Source organism: Meleagris gallopavo, chromosome 1, assembly GCF_905368555.1.
Source record: "Meleagris gallopavo chromosome 1, MGAL_WU_HG_1.1, whole genome shotgun sequence".
In the NCBI taxonomy this organism is placed as follows: domain Eukaryota; kingdom Metazoa; phylum Chordata; class Aves; order Galliformes; family Phasianidae; genus Meleagris; species Meleagris gallopavo.
In genome coordinates this window covers 178,305,164-178,329,650 of record NC_139404.1, presented here as the reverse complement: position 1 = coordinate 178,329,650, position 24,487 = coordinate 178,305,164, and the positions used below count along the sequence as shown (strand labels likewise).

The 24,487-nt window shown below is 37.6% G+C and overlaps 1 protein-coding gene across 3 annotated transcripts in view; it reads right to left on the bottom strand.

Moving 5' to 3' along the window:
- Window positions 1–24,487, bottom strand: part of ALKBH8 (alkB homolog 8, tRNA methyltransferase) — a 44,882-nt gene that overhangs the window by 17,393 nt on the left and 3,002 nt on the right. For 2 of the 3 annotated variants that reach the window (XM_085216265.1, XM_085216263.1), the window contains exons 2-7: window positions 22,941–23,107; window positions 20,018–20,258; window positions 18,895–19,041; window positions 18,007–18,102; window positions 16,721–16,825; window positions 14,233–14,303 (exon numbers count right to left, since the gene is read on the bottom strand). In XM_085216265.1, the coding sequence (XP_085072391.1) occupies window positions 14,233–14,303; window positions 16,721–16,825; window positions 18,007–18,102; window positions 18,895–19,041; window positions 20,018–20,258; window positions 22,941–23,075 (795 nt within the window). In that variant the 5' untranslated portion in view covers window positions 23,076–23,107. The remainder of the gene's footprint in view (window positions 1–14,232; window positions 14,304–16,720; window positions 16,826–18,006; window positions 18,103–18,894; window positions 19,042–20,017; window positions 20,259–22,940; window positions 23,108–24,487) is intronic. The other variant, XM_085216264.1, reaches the window with a different exon arrangement.

The window sequence follows — 24,487 nt, the reverse complement described above, 5'->3', positions numbered from 1 at the left end:
TGTCCTGTAACAGAGAGCACATTGGAAATGACAGGCAAAAACATTAGTCCCTTGCAACTGAATTTTCAGGCAGAAGTGGCAGAAAAACGGATAATAAAAGAAGACAGTGCATGCTCTTGGTTCAATATTGGCTATGATAAGCCAACAAGAAATAGGTGAAATGAATTTCCATTGGTGCAGAATTTAAGGCTGAAATACAGGAAATCACACACTGTACATAGTATCTGGCAAGCCCAGTCCTCATCAGCAGAGAGTCCAGCTCTGTCCCTGCTCCTTACTTTTCTGTAGAAGAAAAGTTTGTGTTCTTATCTCACACTGTGTGGCTGCTCCCCTTCTAAACAAATGCCACCCTTATAACAAGCAGCGATGATTTGGGACAAAATATAAATAAAGGATTAATTTACTTGCAAATGAGTAATGACATTAAGTGATTAGCAGTAATGGGAAGAATCAAAAATCCAAATTCAAAACTGACTTTTGCTTATGAAGCAGACAGAGATCCTCAGCTGGACAATATTAAGAATTTGCTGTTTCCTACTAATAACAAATTAGACACTGCAGATCAGACAAATAATTAAATTTAAGGAACCTACTGTGAACATTTGAATAAAATTAATGTGATTTCTACATTAATGTTTCATTTCTTTATCTAGAATACCCGCACCCAAAGGCTTAAAAACTGAGCAAAAGTATTTTTTATTTTTTTGTCCATGGTACAGTAGAGAACATTTAACCCAGACGGGTATTTGAAAAACTTTGTTCTTATCTCTGAAAAGCCTATTACTTACTGAAGCAGATAATATTCCCCCACTCCTATATCTTTATCCTGGCAGAACATTCTAAGCTGTCACTGTCACACACACATAAAAGATTAACGCATTCAGTCCACTTTTTAATTTACTAAGGATTCACAATCAATAAAGCAACTGCCACTGCTGAATCAATCCGTTTCATGACAGCTCTGCTCCACAGCAGTTATTTCCAATTACTTTTTTTTTTTTTTTTCCTAAAAACTTATTGTCTCTTTTTCTCTTAGGTGGCAGAGTCAATAAAGATCAAATTTCCAGCTAGCTCACAGTGCATCACCCAGGATTCAAAAATAAAAATAGTTGATGCTTTGATCTCACACAACTTTTTTCCCTGTACTATTAAACAAGTCTATATACATCTCTTTCTATATACATACCAAACACTTGAAAGAAACACAAACAGCAAATAATACCTACTCGTAGATTTAAATATCTTGTCATGATGTCTAGTGACAAGGGAGCAAGGAAGCACATGACATAGTAAACAGCTTTCAAGAGGGGCTGAACAACAAAGCAAAGTGACATCCACATCATAAACATTGCTCCTCTGGCATAAAATATAGCTAAATGCAAAAAAAAAAAAAAAAAAAGGAAAAGAATTCAGCATAAAAATGTAAGAAAAGAAAGTGTGCTTTTCTTGACTCCTATGGGAATGAGAAGTCTGTACTGCCTTTCATTGCAGAAGTACTGTACCTCAGGGAAGTGCAGGAGGTGAATGACTGTTCTACCAAATAAGTAATGATCTAAAGGCACAACAGAAATAATGCAATGGGTCTATAAGGACAGTCTCAACAAGGATTTCATTGCTACAGTGTGGAACAACAGTACTGTTTTTCCAAGCTTCGTCGCTAATGCAGTTTATATTTGATGATAAAAGACTGCCTTAGAAGAAACATACACTAGAACTTGAAAAAGTAGATTGAAACAAGTACAATTTGGAATGCAGCTCTGGTGGGTGGCAATCAGCCCATGGCAGGTGATTGGAACTGGGTGGACTTTAAGGTCCCTTCCAATTCAAGCCACTCTATGGCTATGTATTTCTTCCTCTTAATTTTAAGTATACATACCCTAGACCTTCATTATTTCAAAAAACTGAGAGTACTTCATTCATTTTCTCTCTGAGGTCTTGTCTTGCTATTAACTTTCCTGATAAATACAAGAAGATTCTATCCACTGAGCAGGATACCAGTACTCCTCCTAGCTACTATGCATGTCCACTCCCTGGAAGCGTTTGATGTCGGGTTGGACAGCAACCTGTTCTATCGAGAAATGCACCTCAGGAGGTGCATTTCCAATGGCCCTTTCCAATCCAAACTGTTTTATGATTTTATGCCACTAACTCCACCATCAAAAATCTCTTGTTGTCGGTATTCTGCTTACAAGTGCAGGTAGTGCTCACGAAGAAAAAAAACTTGCAATTTCCGTGTTAATTCCTGTTGGATACAGGCCATTCCACTGCTCTGCAGGCTTTGTCACAGCCAGCTGGAATATATACCACTCTCCTTTTGTACATAGGGATGGATCTCTTGAAGTTCACTAACCACAAGTTATTAGAAGTTTTTCACCCACTATGATGCCCTTTTATGAATCCCAAGACAAGAACTCAGTCAAGTTCACAGTCTTTAATAAATTGCCTCCCTAGCTCTTAGCTTGAATTCATTTGGGCCACAAAAAGCAAGAGGCTATTACTGTTTACCTTCATTTCATTTCTTTTATTGACTTCTCTGAAATACTTTCCATTTCTTTTAGTCATATGCCTTCCCTCACATCTTCACATCTACATTGGTACTGCACAGACATACAGGGATCAGCACCCACCTACACAAGGGCAGAGCATGTCCCACACGTAAAACATTTCTCATTTTCTTTTCCTGATATTGAAAGATTTGTATTGCTTGCCCTATAGCAGAGAATAATTCAATGAGAGAGAACAAGAGCACTCATACTAAAAAGCCAAAACCCCGATCCTGGTGGTTTCCAGAGAGCTAAATTTGTTCAAGATATAATGCCCATATGACACAAGAAAGCAGTTTTGTGTCTTCAACTAGATATCCCCAGACCTGTACTTTATGCATTATGCCATGTCCTGAAAGCAAATACTCCTTATTTACATGTTTAACGCTGTACCAAACGTCTGCCAAAGAACCACTGAACAAGTCCTTTCAACACAGACAGCTGCTGTGTAATGAATGCAATTTCATATCCAAGTATGATGACACAGGACTCTAATGTATACATCTGCATACACACGGCCTTGGCACATCTGTAATATTTTCCATGTGTACCAAAACCTGAAATATCTCAATAGACATTATCATTATCTCAGTAGAAAAGGAAGTATTAAAGGGCTCAAACAGATTATCGATTAGAAAATATATATCTGATCACTTATAATCCTATGGAAACACATTGTAATCAGCCATTTCCATATTACTAAGGTTATAAATGCATGTAGCAGAACTCTTCACACCTAATCTTGCTCCCATGCAACCCCACCTGTATATTTATCATGCTGTCACTATAATCCTGAACTGCAAGCTTTCTGGAGCAGAAGAGTGTGAGGAATTGTGAACAGGGTCTCCACATAACAGAAATAATAATCAGTCTTTGGCTGTGTAAAAAAAAAAAAAAATACTGCCAAATGTGGGAAACGCCTACAGCCATGAGGGAGTCAATTCCAGGAAAGAGAACCTGTAACACTTAAATTCAGGGTAGTACTCACATATCATACTAGTGTGGACTCAATAGGCATCATATGATAGTCCAAATCCTTACAAGTTCAGGATTTTTTGCAGTATGGATAAAACGTACTGCATATTCATCATCCTCTACCACTGAAAATCATCTTCCCTTACTCTCCAATATCTTCAGAGCTGTTCATCAAACCTACTCTCAACTGCAGGTCTGAGTTTTCTGCTTGTAATGTCATGTTACAGGAAGTACCATTGAGTAAATAATAGGTTGGGATTCAGTTCAAGATTAAGACAACTACATTTGCCCATAGTTTTTAATGCTGATGTTCAAAATCCCACAGGGGCAATGGATCCTGTGAAATCAGATCCTCAATAGCAAAACTGAATCACTTCCCTGGGTGGACAGGCCTAATCCCCTTTGATAACAGTGGAGCTCAAGCATGAAGTGCACAAGTACACACCTGCTTGCAAACACTCAAATTTAAGTGTCTTAATCCTGGACCAAATGCCACTGACAACACATTATTAAATACAGCAATTAACAGTGTAGATTCAGTAGATGACTCATATCTGTCTAAATCTGTCATGCCTTAATAAAAACTTCTTCCTGCACTATTATTACCATAATCCTGCCCACTATGTATTGAGTAAGTAGTTATATAAATAGTCCAGTGCCAAATTTCTCTAGTTCAACAAGATGAAATGGTGAATCTACTCACCCTAAGACAGAAAGAAAAGTCAGCTAGATTTTCCCATGAATCCATCTAACAACTGTCTCAGACGTGATCATAACAAAGAATTGGGAGAATATAAGATATCCAAATTCTGCCCTTCCAAACTAATTATTGCATCACACCTCAACAAGAGTTGAGGAGACACAGTTTTCAAGATTGCTACAGAAACCACCATATGGCCTGTTTCTTAATCCTCTCTGTTTTCACTGTAGAACTGAAATCTACTACAGCACAAGAATCTGGACATGAATTCACAAAAATGGCTTAAATACATAGGAAGTCATATATATAATAATACATATATTTTATAATACAAGTCATTCATTAGACAAAAGCAGAGAGTTGAAAAAAACATAATGAAACTTATCTTATTGGTAAATGATGTCTCCTAGGGTCATAAAGCACAATTCAAAACACAGCATATTAATGAAAGGCTTCTTTAAAATAATTTTACAACAAAAATTTGCCTTATAAATTCACACAATTGTTGTATTTTCTTACATAAAAGAGATGGGAAGAAGATTCAAGCAGATGTTATTGTGGCCTTCCAGTTCTTAAAGGAGGCCTACAAGGAAGATCGCAGATTATTTTACCAGGGTGTTTAGCAGTACGACAAGGGGTAATGGTTTTAAACTAGAAGACAGTAGATTTAGAATAACTTTAAGGAAGAAATTCCTTCTCGGAGGGCAATGAGACTGGCACAGCTGCCCAGTGAGCTGTGGGTGCCCCTTCCCTGGAGGTGCTCAAGGCCAGGTTGGATGGGGCCCTGGTCAGTCTGATCCAATGCTCGATTTAGTAGGTGGCAACTCTGCTCATGGCAGGGTGGCTGGAACTAGGCCATATTTGAGGTCCCTTCCAACCCCAAGCCATTCTGTGATTCTACTATAAAAGCACCACACATTTGAAACATATACATGATTTTAAAGTAGGTAAAATAAACAGAAGAAAAGCACGTTTCAGATAGGTGGTATTACAGCACTGCTAATTTTCACCACAAGTTACATTTTTTTTTCCTTACACTCTGCTCAGCAATCGTGTTCACATACTGCAACTGAAAGTTATATACAAGGGCTCTACCAGGGCATCAGCATCTGGCCATGCATCTACCATTATAGCTTACATGCGCATGCACTGCAGAGAGATGTAAGCTGTAAAGGAGGAGGAGCAATAGCACCATAAGGCACAAGGAACTGTGAAACATTCAGTTGTCCCTGCCTTCACCTGTGTCATCAACCTTGCTTCACTCCCACCACTGTCCTACAGCCCCAGCAAATAGAGAGTGCTTTCCCTGCATCCCCTCTGCACTGCCCACTTTCTGCCTCCCTAAGAGCACAGCTCTCCCTGCCTTCATTCAGAACCTTTCTGTCAAGTACATTATTATCAAGTTTGATAGCTCTGGTTGCTGCACATCTTTAAATGTCCCAAATTAGTTCCTCAGAGAAATTTTTCAGAGTCAATTCCACCAAAATAGAAGATCTGTGGAGAAACTGCTACCAAAATACTACACATAGCTGAAGAGATGTTAAACACAGCTATGCAAGATGCTCAGCTTTGTAAAGATAGCAGAAGGGCAGACAGATTACAGACACCATTTGCTACGCTTTCTAATGTTATCAATGTCCAAGAGAGACAATAAATACACCACAGCAGGAGCTTAACACGTTAACTTTGTTTCCTTGGTTATGTACTACTTGTGTCTGATATTACTACTTACTATTTCTACATGAAAATTGGCAGTCTTTAAATAGGCTCCTGCAACAATAGAGATGACATCACTGGTTAATGAAATTAGCTTTCTTTATTGAGTTCCAGAGCTGAAGTACGGCTGAACACAACAGCTAAAGATAATGACTTTTTAATGCCCTAGAGTTCAGTATGTTCATTGTTAATTTGTGGCAGACACCAGGATTCCATTTCCAAGCACTGACCTTCTAAAAATAACATGAGGTATAGGAATGACTTCCACTGATAAGTCTCTTGAAGAAACTAAAAACCTTATACAAAAACGTGGTCTAACTCAGCAGACAGCTGAACATCACACAGCCTTTCACTCATCTCCCCCTCCCCAGTGGGATGGAGAAAAGAATTGAGGAAAAAAAAGAAGGTAGAACTTATAGGTTGAGATAAAGCTATTTATTAAGACAGAAAAGGATGAGAATACATGTGTATATAGTTACAAAACAAGCGATGTACAAAAGCAACTGCTCACCACCTGCTAACTAATGCCCAGACAGATCCCAAGCAGCAGCCCCCCAGTTAATTCCCCCCAGTTTTATAGTTTTTTCCCCTGTGACACCATATGGAATGGAACATCCCTTTGGCCAGGTTAGGTCAGCTGCCCTGGTTTTGTCCCTTCCAGCTCCTTGTGTCCCCATGCCTGCTGGCTGCCAGGACAGTACAAGAAGCAGAAACACTTTTGGCTCTGTACAGAATTGCTCAGCAAAAACATCACTATGCTATCAAAATTGTTTTTCTCCTAAAGCCAAAAAAGCAGATCACACCATACTATGAAGAAAATCAGCTCTGTCCCAGTTGAAATCAGGATATAAATAAAAGTAATTCTAGACAAAACAGCAATAAAAGGGCTTCTAAAGGCAAATATAGCAGAATAGGATTCCAAGAATGACAACCAAAAACTAGACTCAAAAATAAATTCAGCTGCAAAAATACTAATTGGAATGTAAACTTAAATGTGTATTACTTCTATTAAAATGATTACATTTTTCGTGGGAATTAACAGTAATTTCATATTTAAATAGCTGATCTATCCCACCACTGCAGATTAGTTCATGTGTCATAGCAGCAGGTACATGGGAGGAGTGAAGCAAAGCAAGAACAAAAAATAGATTTTAGTTTGTAAAAAAATATCAGGAGCTGCAATCAAATCCTTTTTTTTTTCCCCAAGATTTTTACCTAACTTCATACTTTGTAAGATATGTAAATGAATGAGAAGTCTCTGAAAAAATCTGTGGAATTGCAAGACAGTTTTTAGCAGCGCCATTTGAATCAATTAATAAATTCAATCTAACTGTGCACCAGTGTAAAGCCAGTCATGTGTCTGAGAGCTGGGAATTAAACGATGCTGCCTCCACACTCAAAATAATGACACCACAGAAAAGGAAGTAGCTTGGAGATAACAGGTGTTAAAATACCTGTTGATGAAATAATTACACAGAAGTTTTATTATTGAACAACTAGGACTGCAGACAGAAAAATCACAAGCCCTGTTGCATACTTCAAGCATTCCTGAATGTTTCAATTACAGTAGGATTTTGTTGTGATTGTGAGAAAATTCACAATCAGGAACATTCCTCATAGCATAACTATGCTTTTTTCCATGCAATATTGAGTGGATTTTATTTTCAAATTATTTCATTCTAACTGCAGTTTCTTTTGTTTCTCCGTTTTTCACGTTCATGTTTGCTACAATGCTGATGCAGCTACTAAGAGGAGAGCAGGACAAGAACATTCTTCCCAGATTCCCATCTCAACAGCAATGACTCAAAGAAAATGCAGTATGCTAGAAAGAGCAACTACATGGGTGAGAAGCAAGCAAAGTGGTAGGAACCAGGAGGAGTTGCAGGTCTGCCTTCCTCTCTCAGCAACCAAAATAATGGACCATATGAAAGAAACCAGAGCTGCTCCTCCTCCAGCCTGACACAGGATTTTAATTAATTTATGAGTGAGTAGGTCTTGCATACTGAGGAACAGCTCTACAGAAATGCAAGATTCCCTCATGGCTTAGTTTCAATTTTGTTCCTCTGATGTAGCCAAGGGGAAGGGTCATCTCCATGCTGTTATCTTGTTTCACTGCAAATGACTATCATACAGCTTCTAGAGAAATAATGAGAAGATCACTGTCTTGGAGTAATTGTGTCTGAGTGCTCTTCTTGTACCACCTCAGGGCAATCCAAGTTTAGCAGATTCCTAAATACTCAAGAAACAAATGCTTGTCTGCATTAGCTGCACATGGGGTGTCTTGCTATTGTTACCTCAACCAAAATAGGAATAAGCCTACAAACCACCACCGTCACAGGAGAGTGGGGCTAAGTACAGCCTTCTTCTGAAAAAAGTACGTGAAAATTGAGCTTTAAAGAGCTTACTTAAAGTAACTGAGCAGATGAAAACATCAGCAGGATGTGTTGATATCTGTGAGCAGTAACCTAATGAAAAGCTGAGGCGACATCCAGAACAGAAAAGTTCAGAGTAGTATATTTACTGAATATTCACATATCCCTGAAAATACAGCAAGACCATTACAGAAATTCCCAAAAAGGGCTGCAGGCTCTCCCCTTGCTTTTAATGCTTCTTATATCCAATTCAAATAACGGTACACTATGGTACGGCACAGACAGGGAGAGAAATGCAGGACGTATTTATATAAACACAGGCAGCAGCAACACATCCATGAAGACTGATGTATTTACCTTAAGTGGCAAAAACAACTGACCTTAACATATAATTACAAAAACTGGCCTCGTGCAAGAAATGAAATGGCTGCTAACTTCCAGTGGCTGAATATAATCTACATTTTCTAAAGGGTTCTGATAAAATCTCTCAAGCAGTTTATTAGCTGCTAAAGCAGGAACAGGTTCCTGTATGTTAACCAAGACAGATTATATACAGATTAACAAATCAGAAGGCAAAAGGGCAGAAATAAAAAGTCAATTTCCCAGCCTGAGAGAAGGGTAATAGCAGGGTACCTCCTTCTATCAGTTCTATGACTACCACTGCTTAAAGACATTTCAAAAAGTCTAGTGGAGTATTTCTTTGTAATATTGCTCTGCTGTCAAGACTTAAGAGAACAACTTTTCTTTATAGATCAAGGGCCTTAATATCTGCAGGCTACAGCATGATGAACACACGTTCAGATGAAGAGAAGTCAAGGATGATCCACACTCTCAACCTCACCATTTAACCCTGAGCCACAAGTCCAACCCAAAACCCTGAGGTTTCACTTTCACGGAAGTTAGGCCAGGAGCCTCACCAGGCATCAGAACAGTTCTGTGTCTTTATACCAGCTCTCTGCTAGGGAATGGAAGCAGAGTAAGGCAGTTTCTGCTTTTCTTTCTTGACTAAGGGAGAAGAGAGAAGCCTGGGACTTTCACATCAGGGATAGGTATTGGGAAAACAGAACAGGATACCGAAACTAAAGCATGGTGCCAACGTAACACATCTTTGGATAAGATTATGATGGCATTTCACCTTCTGGCATGGGGACAGAGGGTGTCCCTCAGTAGTTTCTGACAGAACGAGGCAGAGCTGACAGGAAAGAAGACTGTGATGTAACACATTTACTGGGGGCAAGATCTGCTGTCAGGAAGGGAGAATTTCTTTCTGGATTGCATACTCTCATAGTAACACATAGCTCATCATAGAAACATTACCTTCATATTTCCAAAAATCTAATGAATCAATGCTTACATGACAGTACGTTAAATGGCAAATTCGGAAAAGTGGAAAAAAAAAAATCTCAATGTTGATCAAACACTTTCTTCAAGTGTGCTAAAGGAAATTTGACACAGGCTTTCACTAGGATTTTTCCAGCTGCAAAATTGGCCAGGCTCCTAAGATGAAATATTGTAAAATTATGTACCTTCAGAGACACCAAATGGAGACACTGAAAACAACACCTACCTCAAATCAACTCAGAAAATTTTTAACAGAAAGAACTATCTGTCCAAATTCCTGGACCAAAGGACACATGCTTTACTGTTAAAACTTAATAAAATCACTCTGAACTGATTTTACACCATTACCTTTCTTTTCTACTATGGCAATGTCTGAATTCAAGAAAACTGTATTCAGTTCCATAACATAAAAACTGGTATCATTAGAACTTTTAATGTATCTGCTCATATAAAGAAAGGGTGAATGTGATGGTGTAGGAAATGTAATTAGAAGCCCACAGGACCTTCTGCAGTTTCCCATGAACGTCAAAGAAATAGGTTAAAAAAAAATGAGAAGTGATTAGCCTGTCCTGACATTGTCACCTTTCCTGGAATACTAGAGGACAAGATGCATCACATCTCACTGCTTTGTCTTCAGACTGCTTAGTAGTTTTTTGTAAGTTAGAAAGAATTCCAAAGTGAGACTTTTTCCTTCAAATCAAGTTTAATCCATCTTATGTACTCCTTAGAACAACATATTGCACCAACTAGAATAAAATTGAGCCACTTGATAGAGAAAGTTGTTACAAATAAAGGAGATGGGAAACAATCTCACACCTACATTTCTGCCTCCTTTCACATAAGAACTTTGCTGTAGGTTATCTGATGCAAAAAAAAAAAAAAAAAAAAAAGCAGAGCTGAGAACAATTGTGCCTTATTCAAGATTATTCATATTTTAGGAAGTATATATTTACACGGGAATAACTACTCCTTCAACACAAATTAATTTTGCAGAAACAAATTATGCTCTAACAGAACAGTATTAAGTGCTTTCTTACCAGAGAAAGCCATACTCCACAGGAAAAGACTGAATTTCTACAGTGTTTTATACAAGAAGGTATCGTTGACGATGGCAGCAACAGAGAGGGTAGTAGGAGACATCACTAGTGGTGTAACCCAGGTGTGATACTGTGCCTGGTGTTTAATGCCTCCATTAATTATCTGGACAATGGGAAAAAAGTTATCCCCCTGCAAGTTTAAGGATAATACAAAACTGACCAATATATCAAGGCTGCTATTGAGAAGGACCTGGATAGGCTGGAGAACTGGGTAGACAGGAACCCCAAAGTTCAATAAATGTCCTGCACGTGGTTAGAAATAACCCCAGACATTGTTACATGCTGGAGGCTGATCAGCTAGAAAGCAACTTTGCTAAAAAGGACACTAGGGTCTTGGAGGACAACAACTTGACTGTGAATCAGCAATGCACTCTTGTGGCAGAAAAGGCCAACATCCTCCTGGGCTGCATAACTACCAGCAGCTCATGAGAAGTGAACCTTTAACTAAACACTGGTGAAGATGCATCTGGAGTACTGTGGAGTACTAGGAATGGATTAGGCTCCCCTCTACAGGACAGATAAGAGCTAGTGCAGTGCAGGGCTATGAAGATGATTGAGAAGTATCTTTCATACGAGGAAAAGCTGAAAGAACTAGGATTGTTCAGCTTGGAAAAGTCTTGGGGGGAACTTATCTATGCATATAAATACCTGATGGGAGGGAATTAAGAGGGCCCACTGATAGAAAATGAGAGAATGGGCACAATTTAAAACCTATGAAATTCCATCTGAGCACATGTAAGTTGTGGGATGGAGGTCAAACACTGGAACAGACTGCCCAGCAGAAGGTATGCAAAACACAATTGGACACACTCTTTGACATCTTGCTTTGCTGACCCTGTTTGAGAAAGGCTTTGGACACTCTCAAGAGGTCCTTTCCAACCTAAACAATCCTGGGATTCTGTGAAGATATCATAAGAAGTCTCTAAACCTACACTGATTGCTAAGGCACTAGACTAAGATAGTACTTGTGTTTAGTTCACTGGTCTGCCACAGACTCCTTTTTCACATGCCAAGGCATTTACTTCACATATTATGTTTAGAACCTGCCTAAGTCAGATACTGAAGGACAAGCAGACAAACAAGAAGAAAAGCTTCTTCCATAACTTCACTTAAGAATAAACCGTATAAAGCTTTCTGGTTTTTTGAGTTTTTTGTTTGTTTGTTGTTTGGTTGGTGGTTGTTTTTTTTTTTTGGTATCACATTAGCCAACTTCAGAAATAGGTTATACAACCACTTGGACAGCAGGGTCCACTTCTTATTTAAATGTGGGCACACAGAAAACACAAGACATTAATTATTTATTATCAGAGTGTAAAAGTTTTGTCATATGCAATGGGAATAAAGGTGGGCCTAAAAATGAATTCCTAAAATAACTAAAGCATGTATTATTATTATATCTGCTAATTACATTTTAAAAATCAGATGAAAAGTATTTTAGTGCACAAAAATACATTAAAGAAATGGCAAATGTTATAAAAGTACCAGAAAGCAAAGGCATCAAATAACAAGGCATTTTATGTGCCACTGGTTTGCTTTACTTCACATGTGCTTTGATTGCTCGAATCTGAATAGAGCATTTATAGCCCATCAGGAAAAGGAGCTAAAACTTGGGAACTATCTAACAGACTGTGTCCAATGCCAATGTCTGAAATGTCTATAAATGGTCAAAGTCAAGCTGTTGCCCTGACTGAAATACATACATTCCTTTTACTTTTATTTTTTAATAACACCATAATCCTTCGGGCAATCCTGCTCCTAGAAAAGGTTGCTTTTCTCAGGTGATTAAAATCACTGTGCTTTTGGCTACCTCAAAGATGTGCTGTAATATAATCATGGTATCTCACCAATGAAGTAACAGAACATCCAAACCATTTTTTTAATTGAAATGGAAAAGGTAAGAAAGTGAGGGGCTGCAGGCTGAGTAAGAAAAGTATGAGAAATTACTGCAACATCAATGTAGTTTTAATTACAAGATCAACATAGGAACCATGCAAGGTGGGACCATCTGCTGTTGCTGCACTGCTCTGAATATTCAGTATGTATTAAAAAAAATAAACTTAGGATTGATAGAACACACAGAAGTTCAATTACAGCTTTTCCCCTAGAGAAATAGCATGAAAGGAATGAATGCTTTTGTGTGCTGCCTAGCACAAAGGTACTGACACTGTTAAAGATAAAACTGCAGTTGAACAGATCAGAAACAAGGCTAAGCACAGAGGCAGCATGGGAAAGGCATGTCTAAATTGGCAGATGCCAAAACAAAATAAGTGAAAACTCTACTGACATTGTTTATAAAATCATCACAACTAATTCCAGATATTCCTACTCTATCTGGATTCTTTTGATGTTACTGTGGCTTAGATGAACAAATACATTAATGATATGAATGACAGGACTGGCATCACTGACATCCTCCTTTCAGTCAACCAACACAGAGGTGCCACTGCCCCACATTCCTGGGAAGGCTGTTCTTCCTTAGACTCATCCCTAGTCCCACGAGCTCTATGTCCACTAGAAAACTCATAAGAAAAGAGGAAGTCAACATCAGAGCCCAGATTAGAGACTCAGTGCTCAAAAAACAGTCAGACATGACTGTCTCTCTGCCTAAAGAGCAGGGCAAATCAAGAACAATAATCAAAGTTGTTTTTCAACATGAGAATACTGTCTGTTGCTATACAGACACAACCTTACACACAAACAAGTCTATGTCCTCTCCACACCATTGCCAGAATGAAGCAGCAGATTAGATTATCATCACACAGGGTTGGCAGCTTTCAACAAAAAAATGTAAAATGGGATGGGGACAGGTGTGGCAGATTAATTTAGAGTATAAGTAAGAACACTAAGAGAGATGATACATGGTCTGTTCTCAATCCTGTTCTTGATACATTCCATGGATTTGTGGTATTTCACTGTTCTTCCATTTCCCTTCCTACTCCTTATCTGCACTGTCTGCATATACTGAAAGCTCACAAGATCAGAGCCTACCTCTGCCTGCACTGTGACTGGCTCAGCAGGACTCAGGCTCTTAGTGGATCCTCTACAAGTAATACATCTACATTAGCTTACTGGAACTGTATGTAAAACACTGCAACCTAGAGGGAGCAGGAGATAAGAAGAAAAAAAAAACAGAAGTAGAAACAAACAAAAGTTATATCCCTGTTAATTGCAGGGGACTTGGACTAGATGGCCTTCAGAGGTCCCTTCCAACTCTAAGCATCCTATGATTCTATATACTTACCAAGATTAATACAAAATGAAAGAACGTCAACAGAGAAATGGATGCTAAAATTTTAAAACAGGGTATGAGTTATTGCTGGTATGCATCGAGGTTGTTTATTTAATTAGCATATCACAGTACCTTGCATGCCTGAGATCAAACTCAGATGAGTGTGAATAGACATCATGGAAAACTAAAGTTGTATTAAAGAATAGAAAAATGATACTTCCCAATAAAACAGCGAAGTATATACAAATATTAAGTTTACCTCAGATCCTAAACTGAGAGAGATTATTTCATCTTCAAAAGCAGAATGCGTATCAATATGAGGAGGAATTCCTGCACACAAAAAAAAAATCATTATATTAACAGAAAGGTACCTGTATGGATGTCCTTACAGGACAGGATACATGGCCAAACAACAAAACTTATCATAAAGGTGGGATTTGCCTTCCAAAACAATTCAGGACAGGATCAGTCCATTTGATTTACACATCCAGATTAGACGTAAGTTAACTGAAGTCTCTCCTCTAATCAATGGAAATATCTCAAAGACAGTTCAGAGCACCCAAAGGCCTCGCTCAACCTCTAAAGACTCCTAATGTTTTCCTTGCTGCAGCAAGCACCTGAAATCATCATGTTTTCTTCTCAGCTTTAAACTAACAGTTATATTATACTGGGTGTCTTTGGGCCTCAGATCATTTAGTGTATTTATCCCACAGACTCTTCCCCTAGAAGGAATCACCCCAAATTCTCCTTGTATCATTAGATGAATGACTGTGCAAAGGTTTCAGCTTCAGAATTAGGACCTACTTCAAAAAATGGATATTATGAGAATCAAACCCTGTCCCTCTGCTTCATAGTTCCCAGGAGAAATCTACACACAATTGCTAGGGTTACCTCAATAGAGGTATTACCCAGGGATTAGTATGTATCATGCACATTTCAGAATTTACAAACAGACAGCAATCTCTTTCTTTTTCAAATAAACTGGCATTCCTTGGAGCCTGAGTCACATTTTAACACAAAAGTGCTGAAAAAATGTTGTGCAAGCCTCAACAAGATCTCACCACAAGATGGGGAACTGCAGCCAGCAGAGAATTAAAGCCTGCAGACAGCTTAGGAGAACTGCAACTGGACCTTCTTTCATCAGACAGATAACAAGTGATTCCTACTTGGTTTAAGAAAATACAGTTAGGCTCACTCATTAAAAACTCTACTGACATTCACTTTGGACACAACCAAATATCTTGATTGAAAACATTCTTTCCTAACAGAGTCAGTCGGCTTTATAAAACATCCTTCCTTATGAATATGCCACACTTTACTTTCAGATATAAGTACAGTGAATGCCATTATTCTTAGTAAAAGCAATACAAATGTTTTATGAGGCCAACTTCTACACTAATAAAAAAAAAGCATCCTTGCTTTTCAAGTCTGACCACTATCTTTTGGTGCTGGCTTGTAAATTTGCTTCAGTGTGAAGCACTGCAGCTCCGTCTTCAGATGCGCACTGACATCAGCACAATTCACTGTGCAACAGAGAACCTTGACCTCTCATTTCAGCATCACCTCAACAATTCAACAAAGACCACTCTGACCTACCTGCTGTCCACACACCACATATGCAGCACATTGCAAGACAGTCACTTAAGCATTCATAAATGGATGGTAACATAACAACAAATATAAATCTCCAACTTCAAACGCTATGAGGATCCTGAAGAAAGCAGCCTCAAAAAGGGATTCATTTAGGGTGTCTCACATGTGGCCCATCCAGCTTTTCTCAAAGTCATCAGTCACTTTTTAAAATCTCAATCTGAATGTTCAGTGACAGAACGTGGCTCATAACACAGATACTAAAGGTACCTGGCTGCACTCTATGTTCACTTGCACCCAAGCAATTTGCACTTAAGAAAGGGTATTTTCTTTTGTTTTCATTTTAAAACACTGTTTTTATTCTTGATAGAAATCAATTCACCTAATCTCAAATCCCAACCAGAAGTACACAACTGTATCAACTTAACAGATTGTCAGATACATAAACAAACGGCATCAGATTTTCAGGCCCCTGTTTGGCAGACACCAAATTAGCTGTCAGACATTGAATCTGAAAGAAAAGTTGCTGTCCCTTTTTTCTAAGGACAAATTAGATAGCCATTCTAGAAAGGAAGCTAGATAGTTAGCCTTGATGACTGACCTTGATGAAAAAGCACAGCATACGATTTATCCCCTACAGGCACGATTAGAAGCAAATGTATCTTTAGAGTGTGAAAGATTACAGAAAGAGTAATTTCTTATTTCCAAGATAAGAGAATTCTTCTTGCAGCATATTTAAGAGCCTCTATCACACATACTAACATTATATCACACATACAAACAGCAGGAGATGTTTTCTGGAGGCTGTATGCACAGCACAGGGTGCAAGGAGAGGCTCTGGAAGCAAATGAAAAACTACACTTGAGTGCAAAACCAAACACCATTATTTATTCCTGTAACCTTTTATGCTGTGTTTCCATATTATAAACTTGCACTTTGGAACACCATCAACATCTGTATCAGTCATACAAAAACTTACATTTCTAAATAGGGTTCAAAAACCAGTGTGAAGACATTAATTTTGACTAAACATATTTCTAGTCACATAGGAAATGCATTAAGCAAGTGCTTAAATACTGTCCCAACAGAAGCTATTCTCTTCTTTATTTCAGTTAAGCTAAAGAGCTCAACATTTTTTAAAAGACAAATAAATTTACCTTGTCCAGGTTCATACTGATTTACAGTCAGTTGATCAGGCTTATGTTTGATATATCCTTGCTTCAAGCATTTCTCTAAGAACGAGATACAAATTTCAGGAAGACCTGTTTACAGAAACAAAGCCTTAAGAAAAATGTAAAGCTTTTCACATTTTTATCCTTTCCATTTACAAAAGTATATTGCATTATTGCTGCCTTTAAATTACAGAATATCAAATCAAAGGCAAAATTTCCACCATCCACTATAAAAAGGAAGTTGCAAGATGAGAAGCAAAATTATTATGCAGAAAATCAGAAGATATGCAGAAAGCTCACTAAAAGATTTACCCCCCTAAAAATCTGCTAATGAATTAGATTAAATACCAACAAATAAATCTCCTCTAGTCAAGCTGGTTTTGAAAAGAGGAATGAATCTTTAGTTTACTATTTCACCCAAAGACTTCATTTATATTCTGTGGAGTAACGCCCGTAAGCATGGTAACGGCAGCCCTTCCACAAACCTATTTATCTTTATATTTGTTCCCCCCAATAAAATGTTTCCATTTATGTTCTTCTCTCCCTAGCTTTATGACCAGAAAAAGTTCAAGTATCAATGCTTTTATGACAATATATAGTTGCACTGCTAGAACCACAATGTAACCAGAATCCAGCTGCTGAAAGCTACATCTACCACAGGACCCATGCATGATCTTAAAAAGCTTCACGTTCTGTAAGAGTTTAGCCCTATATTTTACTATTTTAAAATGTAAGACCATGAGCTGACTCACTTTGTTTACACAGCTCTTAACTTCAAATAAGAATTATTCAAACTCTGTCAAAATAGCTTTCTATCCAAAGAAAAATTTTGGCGTGTTTCCAGCAAGCTTCAAGCACAAGATAAATATATATTGCAATTTATAGCATAACCCCAAAGTAATATTCAATTTAAACACTAACATTTATTTTATGTTAGAAAAGTTTAAAAAAAAAAAAAAAAAAAAAAAAGACATTTACAATCCCAAACACCTTATTTGTTTTGACCTCAGCTAAGGACAGCAACTTCTGGCTTCAAGTGACTGGAGAACAAGCTTCCAGCACCCGCATCAATCTGGAATAAATCCCACTCAAAAGCACTGTTCAGAGTGTGCTTAAGATGCACTAATGGTTTTCCTTCTATCTAGATCTAGAGCATCTCAACTCTCTTTTAACTAGAATCTCACATCCATACCTGATTGAGACTTACGGGCTTTACATAATGGTTCAAATGTCAGTGCAAAGTAGGTATTATTTAATGGGGAAGTTCTCACCTCCAGGTAAAGGCTTGTCTTTATCAACATCATTGTTACCATAGCGAAACTCATATCCAAAATGTTTTACTCTTCTATGCTTTAAAGTCTTCTGGGCTGTGAGAAGATACAAATTCAAAGATAGATGACATAAACAGTTCAGGCAAATTGCTGTGTGCCCTTATCTCATCTGATCTCTGTTAAACATTCCTTCATTAGCAGCTAAAACAACGTATGTGACCCTTTTCTACATGGCACACACTTGTGCTTTATTACTTTCTGAAAACTCACCAGGACATTGCATTTGCTGCTGTTTAAAGTCAAACAAACTGTGCTCTTACATAGGCAAGAAGTACAAATTTACTGACCCATACCTAATGCATCTTTATTCTTGGCTTAACTTCTAGACAAGCACTTGATTGATAATCTAAGGACAGAGCAAGATCCTTTACTTTGACCAGTCACCAAGTCAACAAAGGTCAACATAACAACACCAATGGTTTCAAGAAACAAAACTTACACAGAAACCTCGAATTGGATTCCAACTCCCATTTACTAAGAGATTTTAATCCCCCAGAACTCAAATGAAAGAACAAAAGCATCCAGAAAGTGTGTTCTGCTGACTTATTTTGATTTAAAAGAAGAAATTGATTTTAAGTAGGACATAAGCTGTCTATTAAAAAAGTCTACTTGTTTCTGGATGTGGCAATCTTATTCAAATAAATAAAATCAGCACACTGATTCAAATCACTTGTCCCCACTGATTTATCACATGCAATATAAAACCCATTTCCAAAATATAAAAAAAAAATACAGGAGGTTTTCAAACAACACTTATGAATGTGCATAATTCCTGTAACCAGAAACTGCATAAAATAACAGGATAAACATAAAGAAGGTCAGAATTACTTTGATTTTGCCCACCATTTTGAGTATTTTCATCTCCTCTCCAGTCAATGCTTTCCAGCATCTTCCTTTCTTCCTCTGGAGAAATAACATTTTCAATGACTTTGAGGTCTGGAGGCAAGCTTGTAGGAATAGAATTCTTCCAGCAAACTGCAGCGCATGAAAAAAGAGCAGATTGTCTTAATGAGGCCATATAATCCCTACATGGGAATACATTATGGCTGTAGGAACATTTGATTTAATGATAAAATGGAGCCTTCACTAGGGACTAACTTGGTGAATCCTTTCTAACACAGCAAAATATGTTGAGGCCCAAATTTTGCTTCACAGAAAGCACTTTCTAAATTTTACTGTTTAAATTTCATAAGACTCCACACTACTCAAACACAAAGCTGCCTGTGATCCTCCTGTTAAAATAACTGCAAAAAATCTCCCAATCATTTCAGGACTCTAGAACTTCAGTGATTTATCCCTGCTTCCAACAACCAGAGAAAAATATGATTTCTTTTTTTAAAATATGTATTTGTCATCCAGGGAAGCACTCTGTAACCAAACATGGAGGACCATAATACAATATCTAGAAGAACAGAAATGCTAGCAGTGCAGGAGCCTTCAGTTTGCTGTCCTAGTTGGCTGGGCATTTTTAAAGCTATTGATTGGATACTGCTGTATTCAGTGTACAAATCATCACAAGGAAGTCTTAGGCTAAACACTATAAAACATTATAGAAAGAAGCATAGTTGTTGTCCTAGCTTAAGTTTGAGGAAAAAAAACAAGCAGAAATCTTATTTTGTTTTCCATATTGACACTGAGATCACAAGACTGTCATCAAACAAACAGCCCAATGAAGTCCAAACCAACCCAATGAATCCCAAAGTCACCTGGGTCGCAGCTTAGTTCCTCAAATCAGAGGACCTTCATGTGCAGCAATGAATGGTCTTGAAACTACTTCATGGCCACCTATCTTACCATGTAACCAAAGACAAAAGGTAATCTTCTCTGCTGAATCTTAAAGCCTAGCTTTCATTCTCTGCTTCCTTAGACTAGCGTGTATTTAGCTACATTTACAATCTAAGAAGAAAAAAAGCAAAGAGAAGTGCTATGAAAGAATTTTACTGATAAGTACCTTTTTCCACAAAATTACAATACAAAACAATTTTTTGGTCAGAGTCTTCCAGTGTTACTTCTTTTCCATTCAGGGCATCAAAGGCTTTCTTGGCTTCTTCTGTTGACTCGTATTTCACAAATGAATATGGTTTATTCGGTGGCATTAGAAGTGCTTCCACCATTCCATAGTTTTCTACTATCCTGTGCAGTTGATGTCTACTCATCCCATTACCCAGGCCTGCATTGGCAATAACTAGGCTCTAATTGAGGAGAAATAATAAATAAAAATTACTATTACTGATTATTATTGATTGATCCAAAACAATCACTACTCAGAGAGTAGTTCATATTATAATGAAAAAAAATGATTACTCATATATTCTACATCTTCATTGGCCTGATATATGAGACTAATGCAACGTCTATCCAGTACAAATTCTGGGAGAAGTGCTTGCAAGATCTGTTACAACATCACTTCAGCTTCAGACTGGCATATGCGTGAAGTGTATCATATGAAAAAAGTGACATTGGCAGACATCATTTTTGAGTTTCCTAAAATGGAATTTTCCTAGAGCCCTGCTATTGTTCAAAATCAAACACAACAATCTTCAGATACTGTGATTCTTTTTGGTTGTTAAGAAAGGCTTTCTAATCCTTGCTAAGGAGTCTTTTTGAGCATAAAGAGACAGACATTCCTTGTCATCTCACCATACAGCAGCTTCTATAAACAAAGCATTGAGTTCTCCTCCAGTGCTCTCATCTGAGAATGCACCCTCTTGTTTTTATAAACAAAGGGATTTATTCCCATCCTTATTAATACAGATTACTTTGAGCACAATGACTAATTCCTTTACTCAGGGCTTTCACAGTGATTTATGTACAAAATTATCAGAGAATGCAGAAACAAAACAAAAATAGAACTTTTCAAATGACTCTTTTACAAAAAAGATCCTTTTAAAAAAACTTTGTAAGTTCTTTTAACTTCTAGGCAACCATATACTATACCTAGACATTCAATCTAGCCATGGAGGTTGAAGGAAGTGTAAGACTTCTTCTTAGGCTAAATGAAGATGCAATCTAGAAGTTTTGATAGAGCTCAGGTGACTCCAAACTACTAACAATTCACTCATATTGACTACATGTAATACATTTCTAGAAGGCTTTCAGATGATCTTTTCCTTAAATGCTATAAATGCTCTATGACTTCTGAAAGCTGGCAAAGTGTTCAAAAGTTTCAAATGTCAGTGTTTCACTTCTCTAAGAGACTGAAAATGAGGTTTAAAACTGAACAGAGGGATTATTAAAAAATATTTCAAAACAAGTGAGCATACATAACATACTGCTGTGATTGTGCCTATTGTGATGGCTCTGTTAACCCTTACTTTTAAAACTACATCATACTGTGCATACTGATCACATCTTTCAAAGGTGATCAAACATCGTTATTTTCTAGAATCTTACTAATGGGAATCACAGGTGTACAAAGGAAATGAGGAAACTGATAGCAGTGCTTTCACTGGCTGAAGGCACACTGCCTACACAGACCTTCTCTACACAACAGCAGCACTTACAGCAACCGTTCACATTCTCACGAATGAGCAATTTCAGTATAATCAAACTCTCACACAACGACTAAAAGCAATTTCTGTATTCTCAAGTTTATCACTAGTGTTATTAATTTGTTTCATATGTCTTTTATTAAAACATTCTGTCATCCATGAGGAATTTATTGAAATCAAAAACTACTCATTGGATACATCAGACAGATGATTTGGTATCTGGGGCAGTGACAAGGGGAATAAAATCCTGGATCATGTACTCATCTCCACGCAAAACGAGAAGAACACAGCCCTACTCTAAAGAACTTTCAAAATCTGCAAGATTGCTGGGTCATTTTAGGATATGCCCATATGGTGTGAAATTTGAGCGAAAACTAAGCCCAATTTTGTTACAAACGAGTAACAAAGCATAAAGAAGCATAAAGACTTCACAGATTCTTATGTTTCAGAATGGGAAGAACTTAAGGGATCAAGATGAACAAAGCTACAGTAAACGATACAATATTACAATATGCTTCAAGTCAAGTTAGCAACTCCCCACAACCCACAGAGGGAAGTAAGACACTTCAATTTCTCCTCTATCTGAAAGATCTTGCCATGCACGTTTTGCTACACCAGTATTTGCTAGGTGCCTCTGATTTGCTGTAACTCTACTGAAGCAGAAAACTAACAGATCAAAAAGCTGGGCAATTTTCTGGTAGGTTAGGGAATAAAGTAACACAGTACAGTTCACTGACTGTTGTAAAAAAGCAGAACTACCCCCTCTCTCGTTCCCTTTTGTGTGAGGGAAACGAATGTTCTCCCCTTTTTAACAGCTACAAATCAGTCAATCAGTTCAACTCCTACATAACCAGAGCCTAAAACAAGAAAGGTGAAGAAAATGAGGAAAAAATTTCTAAGGTATACATGCTTCTTAACAGGGAGTTAACAGATGAGACAAATTATACTTCATAAAGAAGTGTATCAGGAAGAAAGATACAAAAGCTAAGGGCCAAAGAGAAAGGGAAAAAAAAATATATCACACAGGCCTTTCTCCTGTTTCTCTATCTCCTTCAAAAGGTAACATTTTTCATGCTCAGCTGCTCTCCCCAGCTCAGGGAACTACTGTTTAAGATTTAAAATATATATATATACATACATACACACACACACACACATATATATATATATATATATATATATATATATATAAAAGCTGTCACAGTCTCTCCACCAAAATTAAACTGATGAAGTACAGTTCTGCTTTGAAAGCAAATAGCACAGAAAACCCTCAGTCTCAGTAAGAGCTTTTAAAAGAATCACATTTTAGTCAACACATACGTGAGGGCAGAACACAGTTAAGCAGTATTTTCTCATGCCACCAAAATCAGAATTGTCAATCACCTGTGTAGCACGGGAGATGCACTCAATGCCCTCGTGTCTCATCAACGTATGCTGGGCTCTGACCTGCTTCCTCAGTATCTTCTTCTTCATTTTGTGGACTTTCAAATGATCTTCAATGTTCTTGCCAGTTTCCATGCTTGTCACCTGGGAAGCAGAAGTAACGACACCTAGTGTTTACCCAAAAAAACATAATACTTCAGTCTGTTATAGAGATGTGACAGATGTTACTGTCTTTTAAGTCATCTTCAGGATAGTAATGACAATTCTGATAATTCCAGATTTTATGAACTACTCCAGACTGACACAAAAGAGTTCACAAACTGTGCTATTCCTCAGTCAGAAGCACAATTTCCCCCATCTTGGAAGTACTGTTATTTAGCTCTTTTATCAAGAGGATTCTTCCACAATATAAGTCTTTATAAAAGATTGTCACATCTTCCAGTTGCTCTTCCTCTTTACTCTTTTATTCACAGTATCTCTATATCTAATTCCAGTTTCTATACTGCCTGCCCCTCCTGTTTCCACACAGTAATTTCAGTTATTGCATTCTTCTCTTTACATATTATCTCCTAAGCAGGTCAAGTAAAAATATACACATGAAACTGCCAAGAGATTTGTAATATCTTAGTTTCTAGGCTAGTCAGTGCCTCAGCAAATGCTCGAGCTGGAGACAAACTGTTTCCATTTTGCCTCCTTTTACATAACTGCCACTTTCAAGTGACCATGGTATATAGAAAAAATAGCTGGTTTTGAGAGCAAAAACAAATGAAACCAACATGTCCAACACTTAGATGTTAGAAGACCAGCAACCAGGATGCTCCACACCTCATATACACTTGTACACCTCAGAATGGTGTTTCTCAATTAACCACTGAATTTAGGGGCAGCAGAGCATCATTTACCTGCCAATGTGTTTCTGAAGTATAACTCACTCGCTGGGCTGCTCCAGGTTTTGTTGCATCTTTTGCCACCCAGAACCACAGCACATTCCTACACCCAGCTGAGCTTACCCTCTTTCTTTTTCTCATTCTCACTTCACCTCAAAAAACATTGAGGATTTTATTGGTTTTTTTTTTCAGTTTGTTTTTAAGAAAAAAGTTATAATCACTGCTATATTTACTTATTTAAATGTCAGCTGCATTCACAGACTATCATCTATTTGCATGTCTTCCAGCTTGCAAGACAGCGCAGTTGGTTTCTGGTACTGCATATACTATCATGATAAGGGAATAGTGTATCACAGGAAAATGGTAAAGGTAAAAAAAAAAAAAGTTTCATATTAATACTTGATGCAGGTTGGGTTTGAATGTCTTAGTAAACATATTCTTCTAAACAAAAGCAAATATGGAAATAAAATTATTATTAAAATCTTACAGAGTCGCATAGGAGCTATAAATATAAATTTCATGCAACTGCTGCAGCACATCAAAATGCACAACTACTGGCTGCACTGGAAGAGAAATTCTTTAAAGGGGATCGGAATGACAACAGCTAGTGGTAATAACAGACTTTAAAAAGGGACAAAATAAGCACAGCTTATGAAGACT